This window comes from Argopecten irradians, chromosome 3 (assembly GCF_041381155.1).
Source record: "Argopecten irradians isolate NY chromosome 3, Ai_NY, whole genome shotgun sequence".
Lineage (NCBI taxonomy): Eukaryota > Metazoa > Mollusca > Bivalvia > Pectinida > Pectinidae > Argopecten > Argopecten irradians.
In genome coordinates this window covers 38184102-38210895 of record NC_091136.1, presented here as the reverse complement: position 1 = coordinate 38210895, position 26794 = coordinate 38184102, and the positions used below count along the sequence as shown (strand labels likewise).

Here is a 26794-nt window from a genome sequence, read left to right as displayed (position 1 = left end):
TTGTTATATTAGTGAGAGTGAGCCCTGAATATCATGTTTTTCCTTCCATGATAAACCTGTCAGTCCAATTTTCTACAGCATCTGCTGTGTTTTACAGTGTAGGCTGGCCACATAGAGGCTGTGAAGGAGAGCCATGTCCGAGCTGACAGCGCTGGACAGTTTTATTGGCCATCTTTATAGGGACATAAGAGTGAAGATGTTATCGTGTCTGTGTGTTCCCATTATGAGTCCTGTGGTAATATTGAAACTGATAGTCTAGACATTAGAGATAATGTTCAGTTATGAGGACATCTGAAAGAAACTTATTTTTTTGCAGCATTGCTGAAGAGTGAAAAAGGAAATGAGGGGGAATATCCAGTTTGGTAGTAAGGTCATGGTTCATAGGGGCTATGGCTCTCATTTGTCTTTATTAATCCTAAGGGAGCATTCCAATGTGTTACATAACCTTGGATAGAGTTTTGACCTTGACCTTATAATTATAATCAGCCATGCCTGGACCCTAGTTTTACCCTCTGTAGACCACTTAGGGGATGACTGTGGTCTGAGGCAGCTTCCATCCACAGTTCATCAATTCTTTGTCTTCCTCATTCTCTGAATGGTTTTTGTTCTCTATAATGGTTTTGAATTCTTGTCTTGAAATGCTACTTATTTTAAATATCTGTATATACCTTGTGCATTAGAAAATGGAAAGTTGTTGAAATCAGTCTCGAGCCCAAACTCAAACGTGATTTAGTTAACTCAGTTTCGAAGAGTCCATCCATCTAAACCTGTTATCATCCTTATGATCTATAATGAAATATATAGGAGAGTTGAAATCTTGAGGGGTGGATTAGTTTTGCAGGGTGCTCAGAGGTCCAGCTGATGTTGATGTATGATGGTGTACAAGTTTATAAATCAAGCAATAAGGCATGTTGAATGATGGAAGTTATGTAAATACACAGCTGTACTTATAGTGACAGAAATAATATTAGCACGTTATCAGACTGCAGTGAAATAATAACATTCAATTTCTTAATAGGCTGTGTTTTGGACACGTGCATTACATTTACATGGTGCAGTTAGATGCACTGCTGCAAAAATGTACGGAAGTTTCAGTAATTGAAAATGCATTTCCTATAGTAATTGTATATACCAAGGTAAAACATTAGAAATTGGTAAATTTTGCAGCATTCCAGAAGACACCACATACTGTGGCAGCTGAACAAGTACCATTGTAAATACTACAAAATTCAGATAGTGTATAAAATAGTCAACATCTGTCTCCAAAATTTCTATCTCACTATATGCATTATTATATATTCAGCTTATCTATTTATTCCATGTAAATTTTGTATGTATTTATTGGGTATATGATTGTATTTATTAGTAATTTTTACCAGCGATTTGATCCAAAGTGGGCATCATCATCTTGCTGGTATCTACCGTACATCATCTTGTAATGATAATACAATGTTACTGAGTTTAATACATTATATTAGAAAGCGTCTCGCAGCACTGCGGATAATGCATTTATCTTGCACATTGTCATAAAAATGTTTTAAATAGTACCATACTACTGGAAAGTTTGTTTGCACGGAATGGGTGCTTTATAGCTGTGCCAAGCTTTACAACAGGCCAAACAGATGGCGTAGGACTGATTTAATTATATACATGTCTGATGAATATATATATATTTTAATAGTTTTCATATCTACACGTACCACGCTAACATCCCGTAGGTACTACACAGAGATGTAGACAATGAACAGTTACACGTCCCATTATTGAATCAAGCACCAACATAACAAATTCTCCCAAAGTTTGTTTGTGATAATATTCACATGTTTGCCCGTCTTCCATGTTGTCGTTGGCATGATCCATGGGGTCCATTGTCTAAGGGCAACAGCATGTAGCTAAATCCCTGACAACTGCACACTAGAAATTAAACAGGAAAGAATGAATTAGTGGAGATTACTGTTTCAGGCTTTGGCTGTGACTTTTTCTAAGAGAACTGATCCGTCATATGTTCCTAATGCCATGGCTGTTTATCGTGATGTGTGATTACACGAAACCATAACAGACAATTATTTTGATTAGATGGATCAAATGTCTTTATAATATTTAAAAACATATTCAATGGCTGCACTCTGAAGCATCAGGACTGGCGACTTCTGTCCTAACAGTCATGGGGAAGGCTTTCGGGAAATGATATATACAATCCTGTAATCCATTCTTAAGAAATCTACCACTTACGTATACTATTATTTTTTCTTAAATTGTCATAGCTGGAATGTTTATCATTATTTTTGTACAGAAACTTATCTGTGTTACCCATAGACACATTAATTCTAATTTATCAAATTACTTTTGATATTATTACTGGAGTAAAAATGGGTTAAATTTGTTAAACATTTACAATAGTTAAATAAATAATGTTGAAGATGAATTCATTAAAATGTGCTGATAATGAGTATGTATGAATGATAACTAAAGTTTAATTTATTCATTGCACATGCAGATGTGATGGTTCTTGATAGAGAATTAAAGATCTCTCAGATCAATGAAATCAATGAATTGGTTATAAACAAATTTGTTAGAAATGTGGTTTCCATTAGTTTTCCTTAAGTTTATTACAGACAACTAATTGTAAGCTTTTTGGTGCAGTGGCTAAATTGTTAAGGTGTCCCTACATTACCACTAAAATCCTTAGGCCCCAACTTCTGTATTTCAAATTTGTATCCCCTGTGGGGCATTTGCCAGATATGGACAATAGTTCAAATGTTTTTCTCTGGGTACTCTGACTTTTCTACAACTCCTTGACCTGTAATGACCTTGACCTTGATTGTTACAAGGCCATGAAACAAATAAACAAGTAATCTTAGCACTTGGTTATTGTTACTATAAGATTCTACCATTATTCTAGCCTGTCTTTGTTTGAGGCGGCCTCTGTGATCTGATCAGTAGATTGATATTAACAACCCGTCTGACCTAGACTAGTGTCAACAGAATAAACACCGATTTTAAATCCTCATCCGACACTCCCCACCTATATATAGTGTAATATTGATATTTCCACCAGTTTCTCACATGCTATTCAATCAATATGCAATGAAGGTGTTTTTCTTTACACCTTTTTGACAAGTTTCAAGGCTGTGGGTGACAAAATTGCTACTGAATGTATGTAAAGGTCGACAAGATGTCATGTTGTAATTGATTTTGGATACAGAAGACGTGCTGTAATAGACTAACTGTTGTATGAGGAAGAACAATCAAAAATATTATGACCCAAATGAGATTTCTGTCTGCTTATTATTAAATTTTTGTTCCCATATTTTACGATGCATTTTCAGAACATGTAGTTGCAATTGTCTTATACAAAACTCTTGGCAGTACTGTAAACTAACTTTCTTTCACGGCTATTTAATTTTGCGATTTCCATTTTGAAAGAAGTTTGTGAAGATTGACATTTGTGGATATAAAAACTATATGAAACATGAATGGTGTAAATACACAGATAAATTTTCTCATTTTTTTTGATAACTTATAGGTTATAGAAATTCATTCATGATTTATAATATCATGAAATCAACAAATTATAAATTTGGTATGAGGTGAAGGGAGGTGTTTTGGGTGGGGAAACAATATGTAATTGTAAATGATTTGGTACCCTTCCAAACCTTTGATGATGTCTTCGTATACAGTCCTAATTAATTTAATTTTTGTATTTTTCAGTGTGTTTGTGTGTAAGTCAAGACTCTTACTACTTTAGCCGGAAACCTGAGAGTCAATCGGTGTCGGAAAACAGTGAAGCCATTCTGTATTGTGATGTTTCCAACCGGAAGTTCATAGAGTTCAGCTGGCTGTTAGGGGAACAGCCCATACAGGACACGAGTCGGAGATTCCAAGAAGGAAGCAACTTACGGATTCTTCGTGTGACGCGAAATGAGGACGAAGGACCCTTCAATTGTGTCGCTACGAACAGATCAACTGGATTCGCTCTACAGAGTACCGATGCCATGCTCAATATCCAATGTAAGTCTTTTTGATTTACAGTCAAACCTGTCGATACAGGCCAACCAAGGGTAAAAAAGGTCATTATAGCTACATACATGTCAAATTCTGTTGAAGTTTGCACTTTTGGACCAAAAGAAAGTGCTCTTATTAAGCAGGTGATCCTTATACAGAAGTGGTCCCTAAAGCAGGTTTTACTATCTAGTACAGTATAAGACTTTATATCTGGTGTAGCTGAACAGGTATGATTGCTAAGATTTGGAGGTCATGGAGTCATGGTCAACTATAGGATCCTTTTCAGTTTGTACCCAATTTTCTTTTTGTCGTTGATTTCCGACTGTAGCAATAGATGTAACAAACTGTCTCTATCACAAGTTTGTCAATTTCTTTTTCTTTCGACAATGCTTTAACCCGGCAAAAAATCAATACTGAAAAAAAACGCCACAAGGCTGTATTCTAGAAACTCATTGTTGTGATAAACTTGGAATAGGCATATATTTTCTAAGAGACGAGATGTATGTTTTAGTGTGTTAGCTGCTTTTCTTCTGAAAACAAAATCTACATGATTTAACCTGAATTTTGAGTACATATTTAGGTTTGTACAAAAAAGGGAGGCTAATTGCTGCTTTTAAAATAATCTTGGGATTTTCCCATCTGTTAGGATACTGGGGCCAATTTTGTTTTACCTTTGCTGATAAAACAGTTCCCTATCTGCACGATAATTCATATTTAGACTCATGTAAAATGGCAATGTATGATGATTCGTTGGTGGCCAATTATAGATATTGGTACAGTAACGCGGATATAATCTGGACTCATCACTTAAGGATGGACAAAAGGAATGCATTATATTGCCCTGTAGAAGCTGTAATTATGGTATCCCATATTTCAAATTTAAATACCCCAATTTCTTAGTGAAACAAATGCAATCTCCCTGACTGGAGAATTTCCTTTTTTTTTGATTCAGGTTTTAAGTTGTATTTAAAAATTTATATGGTATTTAAACATATCTATGCTTTATTTTAGCTAGAATAATAATCCAATATAGTGTGTACAACTAATTAGCAGGAGCACCATGGGCTGCCAACTTTGTGTTGAGCTAATAATCCTGTATACAGTTTCAAGGAAGTCCCAAAATTACCTACCCTGTCAATGGTACTTCTGCCAACAAATCCCCCCTTAACTATCACAGTAGGTAGACCTCGTCTTTGATGCAGGTGCATCCACTTTCAGTCATAGGGATGTAAGGTTGGTAGATTTAGGATTGACGTCTGTCACCTTGGCGATGAATGGGAAGACCTATTTCCCAGTGCTTATTGGAAAGTCTGATGGAAAAGCTGCAGTGTTTGTTTGATGTAAACCAGTAATGTACTTGTACCAAGTGTCAGGGATAACAGATTGGTCTTTTGTTGTTTATGTAATAGTTAACTCGCAGAAATCATTACAACTTGTTTACTTGTTGAAATGCTGGTGCCTTCTGATTTAAATTTAGAACTATTAATATGTTTGAAACATGTTAAAGCTATTCTTTTTAAGCTACTGTGTATTTCATTTCACTCTTCGTGAACTCTGAAGGTTATTGCCTATGGGCAATATTGGAGAGAGATTGGGTGAATGACTACTTCAGGTGTCTGTCTATTATGAAGAAAAGGACCTTTTATCTGCATGTGGTTTTGATCTTTCAAAGAATCCTTGAAAGTTAAGAAATGAATTAATTGAAGTTTAGTTACAATTTGATAGATGATTGGCAGGGTCTGTGATTTTAAATGAAATTTAATTTATGTTGGCAGATCTATTCATCAATAGTTATTTTCTACTGTAAATAAGTTTTTTCCTTAATTTTGCTATGTTTTTTTCAGAAATGTATTGACTGTCATTGCGGTCTGTTTTCCATTGTCTCCATGCATTCAGTATTGGGTTGGCTCAAGGTTGACTTACAATTTCAAAAATCTTGGAGCTTTAGGGAATCAGGTTCACTAGAGTGCTTGGTAGTTTTACCATCTGTTCTTTGGCAGTGAAGCTTTCCATGAGTTGTCAGAATTGTGCAGCAAATACACATTTCCTTGAGGTAAACACAGGCATTTTCTTGTAGGAAACAGACGGTTGCACCCAATAGTGTAAGGGCAATTAATACTCTCAAGAGTCCATCGTCATGGATACGAAAATGAGCAGAAGTGAACCAGTTGACACCGACTATGTTACATAAGTGGAGATTTTTTAGTGTATTCACACGTTGTACCATTCAGTATAATGCAAAATTTTCCACTATTATGATGCAGATCTTAAGGCCTGTGGCATTTCTTAATGAAACCAGACATTCTACTCTAGCTTTGCATGAGATTTTTTTTACTTTCCTTTCTCTCAAATGCAGAAGCATGCATCTGTACATTATCATCTGTAGAGACATGTGTGGCAGAAACCGAAGAATACATTTTTAAGAGACTTTCTGTAGAATATATAAAAGAGCTCCTTTCATTTTCTATCATCAGAACAGATGCTGTTCAAACATTCACAGGATTTATAACTACCAGGCCTACCTCCCGTGAAAGCTACAAGAGTAAAACACTGATAGGTCTGATCAGGGTGTCATGGAGGTTTGTAAGAAAGGCAAACCCCTGTGTATAGGTCAATGAGCTGATGTAAAATGGGTGAAGACCACAAAGAAAGACGCTCTCCTAAACAACATTTTGTTATATTGCTTAACTTTCCCCAGCAGCTTTAGTGGCTTCCTGTCACGTAAAACCATTGCAAACCTGTTAGTGAGGTGACATTTTGGGCAACTTTAAAATACAATCATTACAAGGCAAGAACGTGTGCATGGCATAAACAGGCAATGAATTCTGTATATTTCACTTTCAAAGAAGAATTTTTTACTAAAGTTTAAAAGCATCCATATGATGCTACTACTTCCCACTGGCAGTGAGCAGCTCATGTGTTACTTCAACTCCGTTTTTTGTGAATTTCAATTCAGAGTTCATAGATATACTGATATTTATATACATATAAAATGAATTACGAGAATATCATGACTTTGTACTTTAGATGGATTTAACATTAGCTTAGGAATTCAAATGTTATTTGACTACAATTCCTTTCCCATTCATTCTGTATGTGGTTTATTTAAACAGTTTGTTCTCTTTATCTAGTATTGGTTCTGACATTCACTTGTTTGCTGTCGTTGGTTTTTGTGATTCTGGTAAAATTCAAATGTGGATAATGTACTTAAGAATGAAAAAAAAAGATGCGAGAAAGTTGTGTGCACTTTTAGAGTTGGAATTTTAGGTTAATTCTTGTTTAATGACATTAAAAAGTTTTAACAGTTGTGGGCTACGACTATGCCACATCCGTGGTACCTGTTTTATAATGTTATATCCAAAGATCTCTTTTCGCTAGTTAAAGGCTAATTTAAGCTGTTTCTAACTTCCTTTTTAGAAATTCTGTGAATATCTATTTTAAGCAGTTGTTTTATTTTAGCACAATTCATAGTTGCTGATCTTAAATTTAGTTTATATGACAAGTGCAACATAGGTAATACCCCATTGTGCTTTCTTCAAATCCTTTCGACGGCCGGCAGGATTCAAACCTGACTCAATATTGATAGTAGGTTATTACAAATGCCATCTATGAAATTAGTTTGCATCTAGATATTTCGGTTTGATGCCATTTTCACGATGATAACAAACAGTACACACTACAAATAAGCAAAAACAGTCACCGGAAGTCCCCTAAAGGTCACCACGCACGGGTCATGGGAGGCAGAAACCTGCATGTGGGACTTCTTTTTTTTCTTTTTTTTTTTAAATCTGTGCTATTTTCCCCTTCCTTTACCCTTTCTCTCTATTTTCTCTTACTTTGATATCTCTTCTATCATTTACGACCATCTGCATGTCTGTATCTTGATAATTAAGCTCACAACGACAGATTTCCGGGCACACACTAAAATCCAGATTTCAGACCTCAGTTTTTGACTTATTTGGGCATGTTCAAAGGTGATTTGTGACGTCACTAATGCAATGACCGAATCGATATTGACATGCTATATAGGGATGAACATCTCCTTTTCAAAAAACTAGTATTTAGTTTTCAATAGTCTCAGTGGGGCTCCAGAAGGGTGCATGAAATGGGGCAAATGAATAATTACGCATAAATATGTTACGGCCGTCCAAAGGATATGTTATAATTAAGATTTTTGACAAAAGTCCTAGTTTACTGAATTGAAATAAACATGTCAACACCAATGGAAATTCATTCATTATTTCTCAATGATCAAAGTGAGTGAAATAAAAGCGCCCAAATATATGTTTGCTATACTTCCTCTTAGACATTAAAATTTTGGGATCTTAAAAAGACCAAGTCCTGAATTATAATTATCTTGTGTATTAACTCTGGAGCACTTGTAGTTGTATCTGATAAAGGCCCCTAATCCCATCTATACATCAAAGGATACCGACACTTATGCAATTTTCGGGAAAATATGGAAACAAGTCGAAATACATTGGTTTGAAATAAAAGATAAGTACGCTTGTTCTGTAAACATGCTGTAGATAATTTGGTAACAGCCTCCATGTCGACATTATCTCACCAATGTACACAGATTACCTCTAGTTGGACAACCCTATTGAAAGTCTTGTGGCGACAAAGCCATCTTGATATAATTCCCATGTGTTGTGTTTATTTAATGGAATCTACACCAAATATGGTTGATAAGCTGTCCGGTGTTTATTTATAGAATGTCTCCAACATTGGTGCTAATCCTGAGTCTAGTGATAATACTTAATGGAATAACTCACCATGGAGTAAGTGTTGTCATGGATCTGGCCAACATTTCCTTCATTAGAATTGAATTAGTATTCATTCCTTACTAATAGCCACTGGCTAGTGGTGTCCATTCTCTTGTCCAGTCCTGGTCTAGTCATTGTCTTCTTTCAAATTGAATTCTGTACATGAGTGATTCCAGTAGCGTCTAAGTCGTCTTGACCGTAGTGATATTGATATTGACAACTGTGGTGTTATTTTGGGCCTGGAGCCATCCAGACCTGTGAAAAGTAAAGCCAATTTTGATGGAAGAGATTTAAACCATTACAAAGTAGATCTTCTGGGATACTAGAAAGTCTAACCTACATAGAACAGGTTCTTTACTTCCTTGTGTTTACAAGTTTGTCCTAGCTGGACCCTTTGATGTTGTTTATCCTTCACAAAAACCACTTAGGCAAGCCCTTCTCCTTCAGATTGAGTCAAGACTAGCTAGTATTTCTATGTAAACTGGCTGAAATGTTGCCCAAGGTGTGCAGGACTAGATAGCCATCTTTGTTAGAGGTAGAAGATGGTGCAACGTAATTAGGGCCCTGAGGTGTTTTGTTGGAGTAGATGTATCCGAGAATGATCTGCTGATCTAGTGTGTAGGCATATGTTTATCTGTTGGTATTAATACAGTCAGGGTTTTGTTTGTTTGTTTTCCTCTCCCCCTCCAGGTAATCATGTTATACATGCTCATTATAAGAGATAATATTAAGTGGTAGGAATATGGTTAATATGTACACCAGTACATACTGCAATTTTCACCATCCCTATCCCAGTCCTCATCATTATATTCTACCCCTAGCTGTTGTCATGATGTTCTTCCACCTTAGCTACCCCCTATATCCATTAGAACCCAGACTTCCCTATTCCCTAGCCACAACCTACCCATACCATGACAACCTACTTTCTCCCTCTTTTACTTTCACCTTCCAAATTAAACCTTCCCTTCTCTCCTCAACCTGCCTTTCCGAACCTGCCAGTCCATCTACCTAACTTGCTCCTCCCCTCCTCAACCTACCCTCTTCCTCTCTAACCTGCCATCCCCCTTCCCTAACCTGCTGCCCCACCCCTTCCCTAACCTGTCATTCCCTTCCCTTACCTGCCCCACCCCTTCCCTAACCTTCCATTCCCCTTCCCTAACCTGCCCCACCCCTTCCCTAACCTTCCATTCCCCTTCCCTAACCTGTCCCACCCCTTCCCTAACCTTCCATCCCCCTTCCCTAACCTGCCACATCCCTTCCCTAACCTGCCCCTGTCCTTTCTGACCCTGCCCATTCCGTGTCCTATACCTCCTCTATACCACACCCTCCATAACCAGGTCCTAACTGCTTCTGTATTCAATCATTTTATAACCCTGCTGTCCAGCCTGACATCCCTTGACATACCACTCAAGGAGATTCCAAGATCATATCAAATTCTGCTAACACCAACTATATTTTGATATATCATTCAAGCACCTGTTAAATTAAAATATCTATCTCCTGTGCATCACAAATATACAAATTATATAATTTATCTAATTTAATTTATCTTGGATAGAATTTTACAGTAGTTTCTATTTCAAAGTTCCAAGTTATAACTGTCTGTCATTAAATCATCACATCTCCACTAGTATAAAACACTGCAGGATATAAAAGCTGCTGAAATTGAAGATTTAATTAAGGATCATGGTTGGGAGAAGCCTCATACATAACCTACATACATATACAGTATCAGGTTTGTAATTGTTGATGTAAGTGTATGCAAGGAAAATCATTTTGGCACCATTGCTTTTTTTCACCTGAGTGAGACAGCATTTTGATACTTTATTAAACACATTTATATGTGGAATAGTGTTAAATACTTTGTCTCTGATACACACAGGAGCATGGGACAGGTAAATAGAGGGGAGTGAATAATTAGGGTGCAGGGTGCAGGGTAGGTAAGTTTGGGCCAAGGGAGTAGGGTGAAGTAGGGTGATAGGGTGATATAGGTACAAGTTTGCCATAGGCCAGAAGAAAAGGGATGGAATAAAGAGGGGTGAGTGGGTAGGGATAACATTAGAAACAAAGAGAAGCAGAAGGAAAGATGAAAGTAGAAGGGGTTGAATAGGGTGAATTACTGGTTTGATGGGGTAGGTTTTCGTGGAAGGACATTGATTTTGTGGGGGTCGGGGTAAGGTGAGAGAAAGGTTTAGTAGGCACTGGCTGGGAGGTAGTGGTACAGGGTAGAGAAGTAGGTCAAACAATTGGATAAATCTGTTTAAGTGAACAAAATGTTGCAAAAAATAAATTATGATATAATCACATCGTGTTAGTTTACTGAGGTTCAGACAGATTTTATTGTTGTTTTTGATTATATAATGTAATGTATAGCGAGGTGTATCAGGCTGTGATCTGCCATGTTAACCCTCCTGATATTGGCTATGAACATGAAGGCAGAGACGACCTTGTTTGATGAGAAGTGTACAGTGTTATAGAGGATCATACATACTTCTGTTATGCCTGTATTAAAATGAAGCTGGTAAGACCGATGTAATCCCACCATCAGACGAACACTTAATCTGTCCGAAATGTGTGCCAAACTTTGGGGATTTAATTAAAAACATATCTATACATTGCATTAGTTCCTTATCATTGAGATACCAAGATGCATTTTACTGTTAGTTTTTAGGCTTTGAATCTTAATGGAATGCAAGTATATTATCTTTTTGGACGAAATTTGAAAACAGATAGATATATATATAAACAAAGTTCATTTAAGAATTTTTGAATAATTTTCTTGAAATATTTATTCTGTGACCTCGATGAATTTGGTGGCCTTAGATAGAGTGGGTGTCGGTGGAGATTAAGATTGTGGCCTATCACACATATGTACTGTAGTCCTCATACATCATCTAAAGGGGAACAGACTCGCCTTCCTCTGTATAGGAGAGAAGCCCTCCACTGATCTGATATATCAAACATGTTCATCCAGATAACATTTACCAACAAAATAATCAAAATCTGAAGTTTTTTTACAGCTAGAAATGATCTGTTATTCTATTTTGGATAGTATAAGTTCTTGAATGAAAATAATTAGAAATCAATTCATGAGAGTGTTCTCTATTTGGACTATTTACGGTATTTGAATGCCAGACTGGGTGGCCCTACTGGTGGCTATTTGTGGCCGTCTGCTTAATCAAGCCACCAACCCACCTCCCTGTAGCAGCTGATGATAAATGGGGCCTCCCCTAATGAATCCTCAGTTGTGTAAATGTGCCCTTATATCCCTAGAAAGAAAGGGGCTATAATCAGCCTGAAGTTTGATACTGTGAACTGGCTTGGGAAGTTGTCAAAGTTTGAATGATTTGGTCCTGATTTAGTGTACAAGAATCTCCTTGTGTCTATTTCAGGCAGCCCAGATAAAGCTCTTTTGTGATCCTGAATATCAAGCTTCTGTATGATTCTGATCAGACTCATTTCAGCATTTTTTTTTTCTTTACATAAAACTAAATGTAGCAACTTTCATTCTGTCAGCGACAACTTCCGGCATTTTATTGTCCTCAGATATAGACTTGTTTGGTATGCGATTCCTAATGTTATTTTTAGTGCTGGGTCTGAAAGGACATTGGCTGTATTCAGAAGACACGATATCACTGAGGAAATTATGGGCATGTTTGCCACGTTTCTTTTGATGGTTTCCATGAAAATTACAATATGGCATTGTGACCATACGGATATCATTCAAGAACCAAATCTCCATGAATTGTATTAATATGTCATAAAACCTAGCAAATAATAAAATTCTGAAAAAAATCTTGAATCTTGTGACAATGGCAAACTGTCCTTAGATATCAGATGGAGTAGAAAAAGAAATGCATAATTAATTGAGGATTTAAATTATTCTGTTCAGTCTTTTATTTGCTGTGTTGTTTAAAGGCAAATAAATTGAAAGTATATGTAATGATCCTTCAATTTTATAATGATGACTTTATGCATGTAAATTGAAAGTAGATGATATCCAATTTATTATCGAGTTTAGTGTGCATGCAGGTATCAATACCAGATTTTATTGTCCACAGTCAGACATTTCATTGGTGTATTGTTGATACATAATGTTTATGGCTATTTTATAACCCTGAATTTTTTTTTGTTTTATACTTGTACTTGGAAATGCACTGAAGCAGAAACATATCAACAGGCCATTGAATTAAACGGCTCTGCAGTCTGCATAAACAAACTGTATAACAGATAAGCTTTGGAGTGGACCATTTCACAGTTAACTGACATTTGCCATTTATTCTGGACTTGACTAAGTACAAAGTAATTGAACCACATGCCACAGATTCAGGCATGGTGTTTCTTTGACAGCTAGCTGTGTTAAGCCCAAAGAGGATGCTAATATGTCTAGCTTTCCTCCATTTTCACTGGTTGACCTTCTCCCCGAGGTTTATATGTTCAATACCAGGTCAAATAGAGCAGAACTTGACCAATGGTCATCATGACTGTTTATTTAAATGAAATGAAAACCTCTGAAGTCTTTTTTTAATCCAAGCATAGAAACAAGGCTAAAGATGTGTTTAATGTTTCCTTTGATGTTAGTTCCCAATGTTAGAGGCATGACGACTAATAAGCTGCCGGTCAATCATAGCTCTCTGGCCACTTTATAACACATGCCTCTTATCTCGGGCAAAATCGATTCCGGATGTAATTTTGAAAGAGAAGTTACCGTCCCATCTGTTTGATGTTTGTGAAGTTTTGTAAAAGATATGGGGTGATTATTAGTCATTCCTAAGCGATAGTGGACATTCCCGGACAACCCGGATATCTACGGACACATCCAACAGACCACTGATACACAAGCTGTTAGAATGTCTGTGTTGTGATGTTACCTGTGTCATGGAATGTTGAGATATATACAGGTGTTCAATGTTATAACTTACCTGTACTTTACAGGTGTCACAAATACAAATTAGTCCCACCTACCTCGTAGATATTTTAGCCATCAGATTGACTGACCCTTACCTGCAAATCTTTTTAATACCTAGCCATATATCTCTCTCTGATTGACTTCTACCTGTAGCGTAACTATACCTTACCTGTAGAAGTTCAACAGTAAAGTAATAGGCTCACATGGAGGGCCATTGCATGCCGAGGTCTAAAAGGAGGGGGGTCAACTATCTGCATGATGATAAACAGCTATGGAATAACAGCTCTCTCAATACCTGTCATAGGTATTGTTTACATGGCTCGTCAAACCCCATTGTCCTACACGATATCTAAACTTTATCAAGGAGACTCCTTACAGGCCAAGAGGTGCTATATGTATTGTCAAGTGTCGCAAAGTGAGACATATTTCTCTCGGTGGATTTTGGTGCTAGTATTTCATTCATTCACTCAAACTTGATGTCAGTTTGTAAACAACAATATTAATTTTGCCTTGTCTTCGTCAAATCTAGGTGAATAAAAGTATTAAGTTTTGATGAACAGGATGTCTGTTTTTTTCTCATTGATATCTTTTTTTAAATCTGTGGATTTGAATGATCATTTGTGGTGACTCTACATTCAAATAAGTAAAGTTTGGTTTTTGGTAAATGAACAAGTCTGAGCTGATTACATGCAAACTCATGAGAATCTTCAGATATCATTATGAAACTTGACTAGCATAAAACAGTGATGTAGCAAATTCACCTCTCAGACACGCTGTTGTCAGGCAAATTTCCATTTGATTGTAACTAAAAGCCAATTTTGAGTGATAGAGCCCCTGAGCTATGAAATTTGAGATTGAAAGATAATCTAAGTCTAGATAGCTCGATTTAATGAAGCACAAATGGGGAGGGTTTGTGAAGTCTACCTTCCAGACAGGTGGGATGTGTAATTAATAGGAGAAAATGTCATTTTAGAAGAGAAAATCTAATATCCCCATGCCTTCCTGTCATGCTGGATACGGACATGTTTTGTCCAACTCTCTCCGTTTAATCTCCTGGAAAAGTGACATCTCCGAAATTTGACCTCGGACAGACACGATGTCATTCTATCATACAGATGGTGAAACCTGTACGTCACTGGACCTATATAGTTGATTTCACCAAGTCAGACAGATTTTGTACTCTGTTTGGCATTAGTGAGGTTTTGTAAGGGTGTACTCGTTTGGCACCAGCCGGGTGTCCTGTGTTACTATACCCCACACAGGCCATTGTCAGCAGGGCTATTTATGCACAGAGTTCCTCACAAAATGTGTTGTTCTCGCCTTCACAATGACCTGTCAGTCTCACTGGACATGAACTAGCATTTGGCATTCAATACACTCTCTCATCCCTTCCAACCAATATGGAATATTCCTGATCAATCAATGGTAGAGTTCATACTCAGAGTTTGGGTAATGGTGGAAAGATGACCTTGGTTCAGGGTGCAAATCCATGAGGCTTTTATTTGGCTGTCTTTGAATTTTGTAATGGGAAATCTTTAACAATTTGAGCTTGGTTACAATAAATCAATTATAGAAGTACTGAAGAGGTGTGTAATGAAGTCTGTTAAGGAGGCTTCGATGGTGAATTGATTCAGTTAAAAAGCTTCTTGCCATAGTTTGAAAATATTTGGCTTTTTGTGAAAGGTCATTGAAGGAGTGATTGTGGAAACATGATTTGCTGAATACATTTTCATTGTCGTGTGATCTATAGGCTAGGAGCCTACACAGAAAGAACCAATATATAAATTGTTAGGCAGACATCAGTGATGTCTTTTGAAATCTTCAAAATTGGTAATTGTTGGTGAAGGATGCGAACTTTTAAGACTTGCCCTCCCCAAGCTTTGTGTAGATGTCAGACCATGTCTGTAGTTTCAGACAGCCCCTGAATATAGTGATTTTGTGACTCCACTCAGGGACAAACTCAGCCCCCTAGGGAGTCTAAATCCCTCACACATATCCTGTTAGCATACAGGAAGCATTATATCAACTTTTATGCAGCCTTTTTTGTACAATGATTCTAGATGGATGACTATTTATTAAGAAGCTCTGTATAGCTAACACTACAACAGGAAATATGCGGTTTATGAATTGAGATTTTTCAAAAACTAAAAAATGAAAAAAATGAGAAGTTTGAGAACCTAAGCACTTCTAAGTATTAAAGGTGCAGTAGTCAGATATAGGGCTGCTACAGTAGTAGTAACAACTCATCAATATGATAAACCCTTTGGTGCCCAGTAGGGCACTAGCTACCACCCACTGAAGCCCATTTAGGGATTATAAATGCCCTACCTGCCTTTGAGGGGTTTTATATAATCCCTTGCCTTGTACACTTAGTGGTGAACACTGATGTATTTATTCCGCTATTGGCAATCAAAAAAGTTCACAAGAATTTTTGTCTCCGGCTTTTGGGTATTGCATTTACACACCAGCTATCTTATTAAAAAAGTATGAAGTTTTCTTTGCCTACATAGTAATAGATTAGAAATAATCTGTTAGGTTGAGGAATACAAAATTTAGAAGTCTACATTCTTCACATTCATTGATGCTTCAGCATTAATTTGTTAAGTAAGTCGTTGTGTGTGCTGTTGCATCAAGGAGAGGGGATTTAAGCTTCTCTTTCTAAAGGAATTTAAACTTCAAAAATTTCAAAGATGAAAGAAGATTTTAAATGGGTAATGCCCAAAGCCATTGATCGGGTGATTCAAAATCTTGTAGTAATGTAATTGTCAGCAGTCATGTATACCACCACCAAATCTGGTAGCTGTATAATGGAAAAATAAATTGTCTCTGCATCTTAATGTTTATTTTGAAGGATTTGGACTTAACTCTTTTGTGTATCATTGCCAATTATTTCAGTGATACAAGATGGAAGATTATGACTATCTCTCTGTTGTGTGGGAAAGAACACACATAGCGTGTTTCTCAGACTGTATAATAGATGAGGGGAAGAAGGGTCAGAGATTTATGTAGGACTCTGATAGGGACGGAGGTTTTATAACAACCTCTGCCATACATGTGGGGGATAAAACTAATATGTTGGGCATGTTCTGTTAAATCTAAATAAAAAAAAATGGTCTTGGTAATATCATAATCTTTTCTTTTTTAAAAATGGTTTCAGTATAGTTTTCTATCTCTTTCGGAATCATGTTTGATAGAAAAAGAAAATAACAGCTGAATGGTATGATGCCAATTGAGACAGGAATGGATGCTTACATCACACAAGTTCAAAGGTCAAAGGTTATTAGGAAGTTATCTGTGATAAGTTATCAGTTGTAATGATGATTCCATCGTCAGCACACACTGCACATGTGATCTTGTCAGGAACAGGTTCGTGGCCTGCAGATAGTTTTTAGCGACGGCATCATACTGTCTTGTAAAACAGAAGATGCCAATCACAAGCTGCTGGAGTGGAATTTTGACACTAATTGTGCTGGATATAGACCTTTTTGAGGAATCCATGTATTAAAAGTCAATTTTTCGTTATTTTAAAGTTTAAGATGTCATTTGTTTTTTTCGCCCAGTTATAAGATTGGAGATATGTTGTAGCATGTGAACATGTGTATCTATGTTAGGGTTGACCATTATCGGTAAAACTGACAGAAACACTTAGGATAGAGGCAGAAAAATAACTCAAGATGCCTACAGGTGTGCCGTAAATGTATTCTTTAAAAGTAAAAGTGCAGCTAAAAAACAACTTCCTGATAAAGTCAATTTACATCATGATGTAGTCAAAACTAAAGTGCATCACAGAAAGGAGATACAGTGCTTTGATATTTGCTCTTGAATTGCAACCTTACAATCTCTGAAAGTTTTGTAGAGTCCTCGTGTTTCTCTGAAAGTTTTGTAGAGTCCTCGTGTTTCTCTGAAAGTTTTGTAGAGTCCTCGTGTTTCTCTGAAAGTTTTGTAGAGTCCTCGTGTTTCTCTGAAAGTTTTGTAGAGTCCTCGTGTTTCTCTGAAAGTTTTGTAGAGTCCTCGTGTTTCTCTGAAAGTTTGTAGAGTCCTTGTGTTTCTCTGAAAGTTTTGTAGAGTCCTCGTGTTTCTCTGACAGTTTTGTAGAGTCCTCGTGTTTCTCTGAAAGTTTTGCAGAGTCCTTGTGTTTGTCTTTGAGAACATCTCCTAAGATAACCTTGGATTGATTTTTGATAATTAAAAAAAATATTACAAATGAGACATATTGCAATAAAAAGGCTTTCTACCCAAAACTAGAGTAATTTCTCATGATTGATAAGTTTTTGGTATGGTGCAGGCATGCAGCACATGGAATGTCTTTGTTTTGAAGGTCAAGGTCTTGCAACTTTGTAATTCATCAACTTGCATGTGGTGTAAATGTGTTTCTTGTACATACGAGGGTTGAAGTGTTGGTGTTTTGTGTGCGACATCTAGACATGATGACATAACACTAGACGAGGCTGGTTGGGTGATTGTAATTGACAGCTTTAAAAGATTGTTCTCTCTGGTTGTGACATGCTGATGAAGTAAAATCTTGGTGTGTTGAAACTTGTCACTGACATAATATAGTCAATTTAGGTCTGTCTTATAAAAAAGGCAAGTTCAGAGGAGGCAGTCTTCAAAATCAGCTGGAAAATTTGTCATATTAGAAACGCTAATGAAAATAACTCAGTGCCAACACTCAAAGACAGAATCTCAACATTGTTTTTCCAGTTGGCAAAAGGTTAAAGATGCCAGAACGCTGACAGAAAAAAAGGTTAATTCAGGTCCACAGCTTTGTTTTTGTAGTATCGCCTTGAACCTAAAGTTTGAACATTGACTGTTGGCTTCAAGATTTTTACCAAAATTACACTTTTTGTGTCATGGGCTCGTGAGTACGTGATGGATATATCACAATGGATTTATCTTAATGGTGGGTTGAAATATCATGGACATTGACATTGATTAGATAAAGTAGGCAATGCTTTGCTCATTCTCTCTGAGGACGTTTCATCTCTTTCCCAGATACATTCATTTTCAATATCAAATATTAACATGCTAATCTTTTTATTTTATTTGACACTCTGATCTGCATTTCAAAATTTGCAAACACATAGATATAAAATAAGCAGCCTTATTGTGGATTGGCTGTCATTTGTTAAAGGTAAATTGTAGGTATTGTATTAGAAGACAAATAAAAACATTTTCATAAGAGATATTGGCCCAAATCGTAATTCAATAAGAACTCTCCAGCCACTAGCCTCTACTTCATCGTCTGATAGGGGACGCTTCAAGGGTTTTGGCAGACTTGATATTTGATATGTCAAAGGAATGCCATTCAACATGCAAATAATATTCCGCAATGGAACTGGTAATCTAATAGAACTAGATTGTAAAAGTGTAACTGAAAGTCGTTTTCCCAGCTATCAGAACCCATATTCCTCAAACATGAAGCATTATTTGTCATTAAATCATTTCATAATTTGATTTCAAAATTCATTTATTGAATCTAGTATGTCTGCTTCTTTGAATTTAATGATTGCAATAACTTTTAAGCATGGCATCATTTCTCTCATCCCATATCTCTATCTTCCAGCCTTGCCTCAAGTCCGATTCTTATCATATTTCGATACGCATGTAACTGCATTGGATAGACTTACCATCGATTTTTGGAGGGAAATATGACTTAATATAGTGATATTGAGATTTACAAAATACACATTTGATGAAATCAGCAATGAATGTAAGTCATAATTTCAAATGAAGAAATTTTAACATACAGAAATGGCTATTGTATTCCTATGTATGTTATTTATGGTAATATGTTATCCCAGTAAACTTTGATAATCAAATGTGATTATGATTGGTATGGATATAACGTTTTAGGTTCTTCAGGCAATTGATGCAAATGAATTAAAATTTAGGTAAGTGCCAAGTTGTACATTTCACATTTCATTGAACAATTTTAACAAAATTTTCAAACCATTGCCAAATTCAAATTCATTTTTTGAAATGCATTTACCCCCTAATTTTTCACACAAGTTGAGAATTCATTTCAATTCTGTAATGTTTTTATACATTTTGTCAAGTAAATATATTCAATTTCAATCACACACAATCTAGGATACAGTGCATTAAAACTAGCAAGTGATCACAACTACACTTAAAACATTTTAGCCGAAGACATCGTTTATAACTTTGGGTTTGATATATAGCAATCATTGAAATGAAATTGAAGGAGCTGAGAAAAATTCAGAATTTTTTTTTATTGGAATCAATCTTAGTGGAGAACTTGAGGAAGAGAAAGGTTTGAAAGCCTTTTTATATCTCTGGCCATGAGTGTGGTATAAGGGCTCGTATCGTCAGAGTTGCAAGTTTGCCGATTTACACATAAATGTTGACAAAAAGCTTTCAGGGTTGAGACAGTAAGTGGCCAATCAGAATGATTTAGTGACAATCTAAATGGTAACAAAAATCCTATAGCCTTTCCCAGGCAGGCCGCACCGAAACCTTCTATTTTCTCATCTGAATTGTTCAAAAACTGAAAAAAAAAGTTTATAGTGTTGCTTATACATCCACAATGAAGTAATTATTGTCGCTTTCGACAGTAAATAGGTAATTGTAGGTATATTTGCTGGTGTGGGGCTTTAACCTCTAAATTGGATATGCAGGATCGTGCGGACAAACACGGTAAACGTAATAGCTTGGTCGAGGTGCTGTGATAAGATACTTGTCACTCCGCGATGACAAACAAAGGTATGACTACGTTCAGTGACAACCTGGCCAATTCTGAATTTGTAGGTAATCTGTCTCTCATCATTTATTAGATACATAAATACCACTGTATTGTCACATCAAATACCATCAAAGCCTTGCAGCGTCTTTGAAGTTTCTTATTTTCCTTTATAACCTTGCTAAAATTTTTGTTTTCGATTAAGGCCTAGAATCTACATGGTAATGTTCCATATCGGTAATGACTACCAAAGTTTGATATTGATGTGGAAATTGATAGTAGGATCTTAAGTCACATATAGATGGATATAGTATATTACAAAAATATTTGGGGCTGATTGTACCAGGAATTATAGTCCCTCAGCATTGTGATGTCAGAAGTGAATAATTTGGTTTGTTTATTTTTACGTCCTATTAACAGCCAGGGTCATGTAAGGACGTGCCAGGTTTGTTGGTGGAGGAAAGCCGATGTACCCGGAGAAAAACCACCGACCAGCGGTCAGTACCTGGCAACTGCCCCACATGGGATTCGAACCCGCATCCCAGAGGTGGAGGGCTTGTGGTAATATGTCGGGACATCTGAACCACTCGGCCACCGCGGCCCCAGAAGTGAAAAAGGAATTGTTGCTAGGTATTGAACCGAGGCCTGTTGGTTTTTCTCCTGGAACTTTTGCTTTCTCCATTTTTCAAAACCTTGTATATCCTGGTTATATATAATGTGCAAACAAAATAAGTCAAAATCAATTTTGAAAAAAAAAGAAGATCATTCACCTATCCCGAAAATGATGTAAAGCCATGCATCTATCGATGACTAGGTATAGAATGTATTACTAATATGACCCAGATATCAAATTGCTAATAAATAGAAACAACGTGTGAATAAAAAAAAAACCCCAACAACAATGATTCAGAGAACATATAAAAAGAGCCTATAAACTTCCCAAGCTCCCTTTTCCACTGAAACTCTTGCATCACTTCAGAGCGAGACATTGCATGGCAGTCCCATTTTATAAAGTTTGTCGATAGTAAATAATGGGTGTTTTATCACCAGTGGTAGTAACAGTGGCGGGGTCTGTTGGTGAAAATAACAGTTCATTTGTAGTACAAATGAATCATATCGGACACATATGTTGTGTTATCTGTGAGTGGGGGCCAGGGATTGGTTGTCTGCTCGTCCTCCCAGCATTCCTTCATCTGTTTCCTGTAATTTTTAACCAATCATGTACCTTTGTACTCATTCAATTAAATCAAAATCTCGTGACAATATGATGGGATAAAAAGAAAATACAAATACCGGTAAAAGCAATTGTGGATCAGATATTTGTTTATTTCTTTTCAATGTTTTACGTCTTTTTTCATTTTTTCATGAATTTAGTTTTCTAAATATTTTTGATCACTGATAACAAAATCTAATTATAAAAGTATCATACAAAACACACATGATGATATTTAGTACAGTTGTTTTAATCTAGCAATGATGAGTAAGGCCATTTTTTTCTGTCAAACTCCAACAAGAAATGATAGCCAATCCAAACTTGTCATCTCAAAATGAAAGGGGTCATGGGTAAACTTTGTGGTATCTAAGTTGTCAAAATTATGAATTTCATATGGTTTGTTGGAAGTTTGGAATACATAAGAAATGTTTTCTTTTTAACAAAGTCTTATAATTATATAAACTAGCAAGAGTCGACTAGAGATTCAACTGCATATTGAAAATGAATTGTTTGGAATACATAAGAAATGTTTTCTTTTTAACAAAGTCTTATAATTATATAAACTAGCAAGAGTCGACTAGAGATTCAACTGCATATTAAAAATGAATTAATATTTGATAATTATGTATAATATTTGTACATTCGTTGAGTCTGACCTATTATTATAGCATTTGGTTTATATGGTTAGTGGTTTGAGAAAAAAAACTATTAAGGAAGTTACAACCTTTGCCTACTTATACATCAGTTATAGGTCGGTAATTATCATAATTACCTCCCTGTAACGTTACCTCCCTTAGTTCCTTACGATAAAAGGGCGAAATATGTGACAGCATAACTTCTGGTAATGAAGTAAATATGTGGGTAGCATGTTAACGATGGGGCAGGCCTTTTATTCTGTCGCTCTGTGATTAAAAACACTTCCCTTTTGTAAAAAGGCAGAAGACACCTCAAGACGTTCAGTTGATAGCTGTAAATTCTTTCGACTGTAAATTAGTGAGTCTAGATTTAGGTACAGTTAATGATACATTTTATGACCAATATTTCAGCAGTTAAACTTGAGATCAAGACATTTTTTATGGCCGAGTCTTCAAGCTGGGTAATGGAATCTACGGAGCCTATAAGAAAACGAGACATTTTTTTGTATTAGTGGGAGGGGGCTGCTATTAATAAGTCTACCTATAACCAAATGTTTTTTGTTACTGTAGATTAAGCTCTCTAGTTAATTATTAGGATGCTTGATATATAGATATCTACGTTTCTTGGTTGGTAGTAATCAGTGAGTGACAGTGTTTATCACCTAACTGGCCTAATGTTTCACACACATGAACCATGTCATAAATATAATAATATCGTAAGAAACCTATGTAATATTATTGCTGTGACATCACTAATACATTTTGATGGCACAATGAATTTGTGATGTACCTGGTAGCATATACATAATTGCCTCTATAACAGAAAAAAGTTCAGTCAGTGTCAAAATGTGTTTGTCTTGTGTTGACTAGAAATCAATATGAAGCTCATCAGTAGAAGTTATGTTTAAATGGAATCTTTTACAATAGGTCTTGTGTTGACTAGAAATCAATATGAAGCTCATCAGTAGAAGTTATGTTTAAATGGAATCTTTTACAATAGGTGCCTATTTAAGGTAGAATTCAATAAAATCCTAATCAATTTTATATAATGAGCCAGGTCATTCAACTCCTGCAATATTTTCCATAATTAGCCATAAATATAAGATACTTCATATATATATAGTTTCATCATCTGAACGAAGGTTATTTCTTTTCCTGAAATATTCCAAAGGAAGTGTAACAAAATGTTTCCTGTTTGTTAGAAGAAAGCCAGTATAACCTGTCCAGTGTTGCTATGAAGACAGAGCAGACTTTTAGAAATCAATAAATCCAGTATATGACTGATGTCAATGGCACAGTGACAAAAGAGACTGCCTATAGTAAAAGCTAAATGTACTTACACTATTACATACATTGATAATGGTCATTATAGAAAAGGAACAGTTTTTAGTGTACTGGTAATTATATAATGAACGTTTCATCACTGTAGGGTAAACCATGACATTCTTGATTTTCTGTAATAGTTTTAAAAATTTTAGATATGGTGATCTGCCATCCACAAAATTGGAATTTTTCAGATTTTTGAGAAAGGTTATCTATGGAAACAAACTCTTCATAGATTGCTAAATCTAAATGAAATTCTTTTCATTTTATTGCAGTTTAATTGTTATCTAAAACTTCTCCTATTTCTTCAATGAAAGTAGATGGTTGCCATGGTTACTACACACCTGTGACCCACTTTGCACCATGTTGGATAGTTTTCCAGTTCCTGTTTGACGAATGGCTGTTTTCAGAACAACAAGGATTGACATGTTTTTCTGCAGCTAAAATGACTTAATTAAGTGTTATCTTAGTTTCTGGAATATTTCACCTTGCTTTCAAAAAACAATAGATTTGTCTACAGGCACAAGAACAGCAATGGTTAGGTTTATCCCGGTGTTTAGGAAGTGGTGAATGGGAGGGATACAGCAAGCCTTGTCACAGAGAAATGTCAACTGATGTGGTCGGATATTGGATTTGATACGGCAGGGCAGCCATGTCGGGTCTGCAGCAAATGGTTGTTATGCTGGGTAATTGGTTTGGACACATCGGAACAATTAGACTGTATAAGATATTGTTGGATATGAATTAGAAGGACAGGGTTGGTGCTGTTTTGTCAGGGGAAATAGATGATGTGGATTACTTTTTTCTGTCTGTATGATAAAAATGTTACCACCTTATCATTAGACTGACAGTCTGAGGACCTCTGTGTATAAGAACAGGCTTATCTCTATCAAGACAATTGTTAATGAAATATTCATTGTATGCCTAAATGCTTTTTGATAAACCTAACCCTGTTGTTTGATTGAGCTGTAAACAAATCTACAAGACATCAGACATGGTAGCTTTATCTATTGTTTGATACAATACATTGTCTTCCTTTTAATTCTCATCTTTTTTAAACACTCTGGTTCATTTGAGTACAAACTAGTTTTTCGTTGTGGAGGAGAGATAGCCTGGGTACCTAGAGAAAAGCCGCTAACCTTTGTTCAGAACCTAGCAACTGTATTAATTGGTTTTGTGGGTTTTGAACTCCTAACTATGATGTGGAGGACAAGTGATAGGGTGATCAACTCCTTTTACTACTGGGACAACATTGTCACTCATATATTTAACTTGACTATGGAATGAAAACATTTTACATCCATGTGGCTTCATACAAAGACTTGTGTTATTGCCGTGATTGTCCGGACACTGATTGACACAGTGTTAAATCTGACAATAATAGTTCTGTGGTTGTTATGTGGATAATTGCCTGTTTTATTACCATTGTCATAGAAGGCGGTGATTATGAATCTTGTTTTAATTAATGGTTTCTTGATTCCATTAAAGTTATGGAGATGCTTTTTAGTTTAGAATTATCAGTCCTATGATAATTGATGGAACCTTATGCTCTGTTTTAAAGAAAACCTATTCTTTCTTAAAAGCGATACAGCCATTTTAAGAGTGTTTTTTTTTTTTTTTTAAATTTTCTTAAAATCTTACCATATGACAACATATGGTTACCATCTGTATTACTGTAGAATATTCTGTATCTTCCCTCTAAAAGATTTTAGTGATGCAGCATCCATGTTAAAATGCCAAGGCAAAGTACGCATATCTCTGTGTTGAGAATCAGAATCAACTCAGAGCTTGTAGGGATGAACTGTTAAATTTCTTTGTCTAAAACACTAAAGTGGTTTATGACCAAAGAGGTGACTCGTGAATTGTGTTGGTGTTTTGATGTTCCTAGCATACAGCTCCTGTTTTTATCACCACCGACAGAACTAGTGTATATATATATATATTACAGTACTGCATCTATATTTAGACTTATTTTATATCACTTTTCTATAATCCCATATGCCAGATAGTTGCCTGGTACTGACTACTGGTCAGTGGTTTTTCTCTGGGTACTTTGACTTTGCTTTATCTCCTATGCCTGGCATGTCCTTAAATGATTCTGGTTGTTAGTTGGACATCAAACAAAAGTGTAGTGACCAAGTGCTAAAGATCCTGGCCTATCATCTCTGGGTCCCTGGTACGAAATCAATGTCAGGCACTTGGTATTGACCATGTGCTTTTTCTTGGAATCTCAAGATGCTTCATTTTCCTCTTTCACTAAAATCAGGCATACCATCAATGACAATGACTTTCAAAGAAGATACAAAACAAAATCCAAGCAAAATAAAATTTTACCTGAATTTGAAATAAATGCATGATCTGATATGTCAATTTCAAAATTGAACAATTTATTATAGCTTCTCACAAATGTCCTAAGACATATTGTTACACCTTTCTTACCTACCAGACCTAGGCCAACCTTTACTATTAGCTCTATTTTTCCCCCCTCTCTCTCAAATCTACTCCTAGGTACCCTCAGGATCTGCCAAGTTCTACTCTACATACTCATTACAGTATGAATTAGACAGAAGTTCTCTAGTGATAACAAATGTGTTTTTTGATAATTTCTGAGGTAAATATACTATCTCCTTCACCATCCTTAGCATTCCAAATGTTACGTTGATCCAACGATACGTTTTCATATTTAGATTTCTGAATATCACATTTTGAAATGCAGATCTTGAGTTGCTGCCAAATGATGATATGTTTGAATAAGAATACATGGAGTATGTGGTTTGAACATATTTCTTCTGGAAGGAGTTCTGCAGTTCTGGACATATCTCTCCTTTCATAATTGTGTTAGCAGTGGAGAAATCACCATGAAAGTATTGCCACGGTAACAAGTGTTAGATGGTGAGGAGTGTTCTATTTCTACAACAGGAAGCTGGACAACATTCCGACAGCAAACCTGAGCTACAAACAGCATTTGTCAATGTCACAGAGATATGTCTTGCTTGCCGAGCGCCTAGCAAGAAGAGAGCATTTTGACCCATGACAAATGCTTTCTTGCTTTCCTTGTAATCGAGATCCTTTTCTTTCAGTTAATCTAGCAGACTTGGCCGAGATGATAGAATACCAGGACTATAGGACCGTTCTGCCTTTGTTAATATGATTTATCCTGGCATGATATCCTATGCAGAATGACCTTTAATAATTAGGTCAAGGACTTTTGGAAATAAAGATGTTGTCAATACATGTTTGACT

At 36.0% G+C, this 26794-nt stretch overlaps 1 protein-coding gene and 1 long non-coding RNA gene across 3 annotated transcripts in view; one reads left to right on the top strand and one right to left on the bottom strand.

The window, feature by feature from the left end:
• LOC138318487 (inactive tyrosine-protein kinase 7-like) overlaps positions 1–26794 on the top strand; it is a 125239-nt gene that overhangs the window by 15589 nt on the left and 82856 nt on the right. For both annotated transcript variants that reach the window (XM_069260893.1, XM_069260892.1), the window contains exon 2: positions 3712–4011. In XM_069260893.1, coding sequence (XP_069116994.1) covers positions 3712–4011 — 300 coding nt within the window. The remainder of the gene's footprint in view (positions 1–3711; positions 4012–26794) is intronic.
• On the bottom strand, positions 1656–13998 carry LOC138318488 (uncharacterized). The gene is made up of 3 exons (XR_011207881.1): positions 13850–13998; positions 8781–9026; positions 1656–1914 (listed from the first exon to the last, which is right to left on the bottom strand). It is a non-coding gene; the product is annotated as an uncharacterized lncRNA (long non-coding RNA).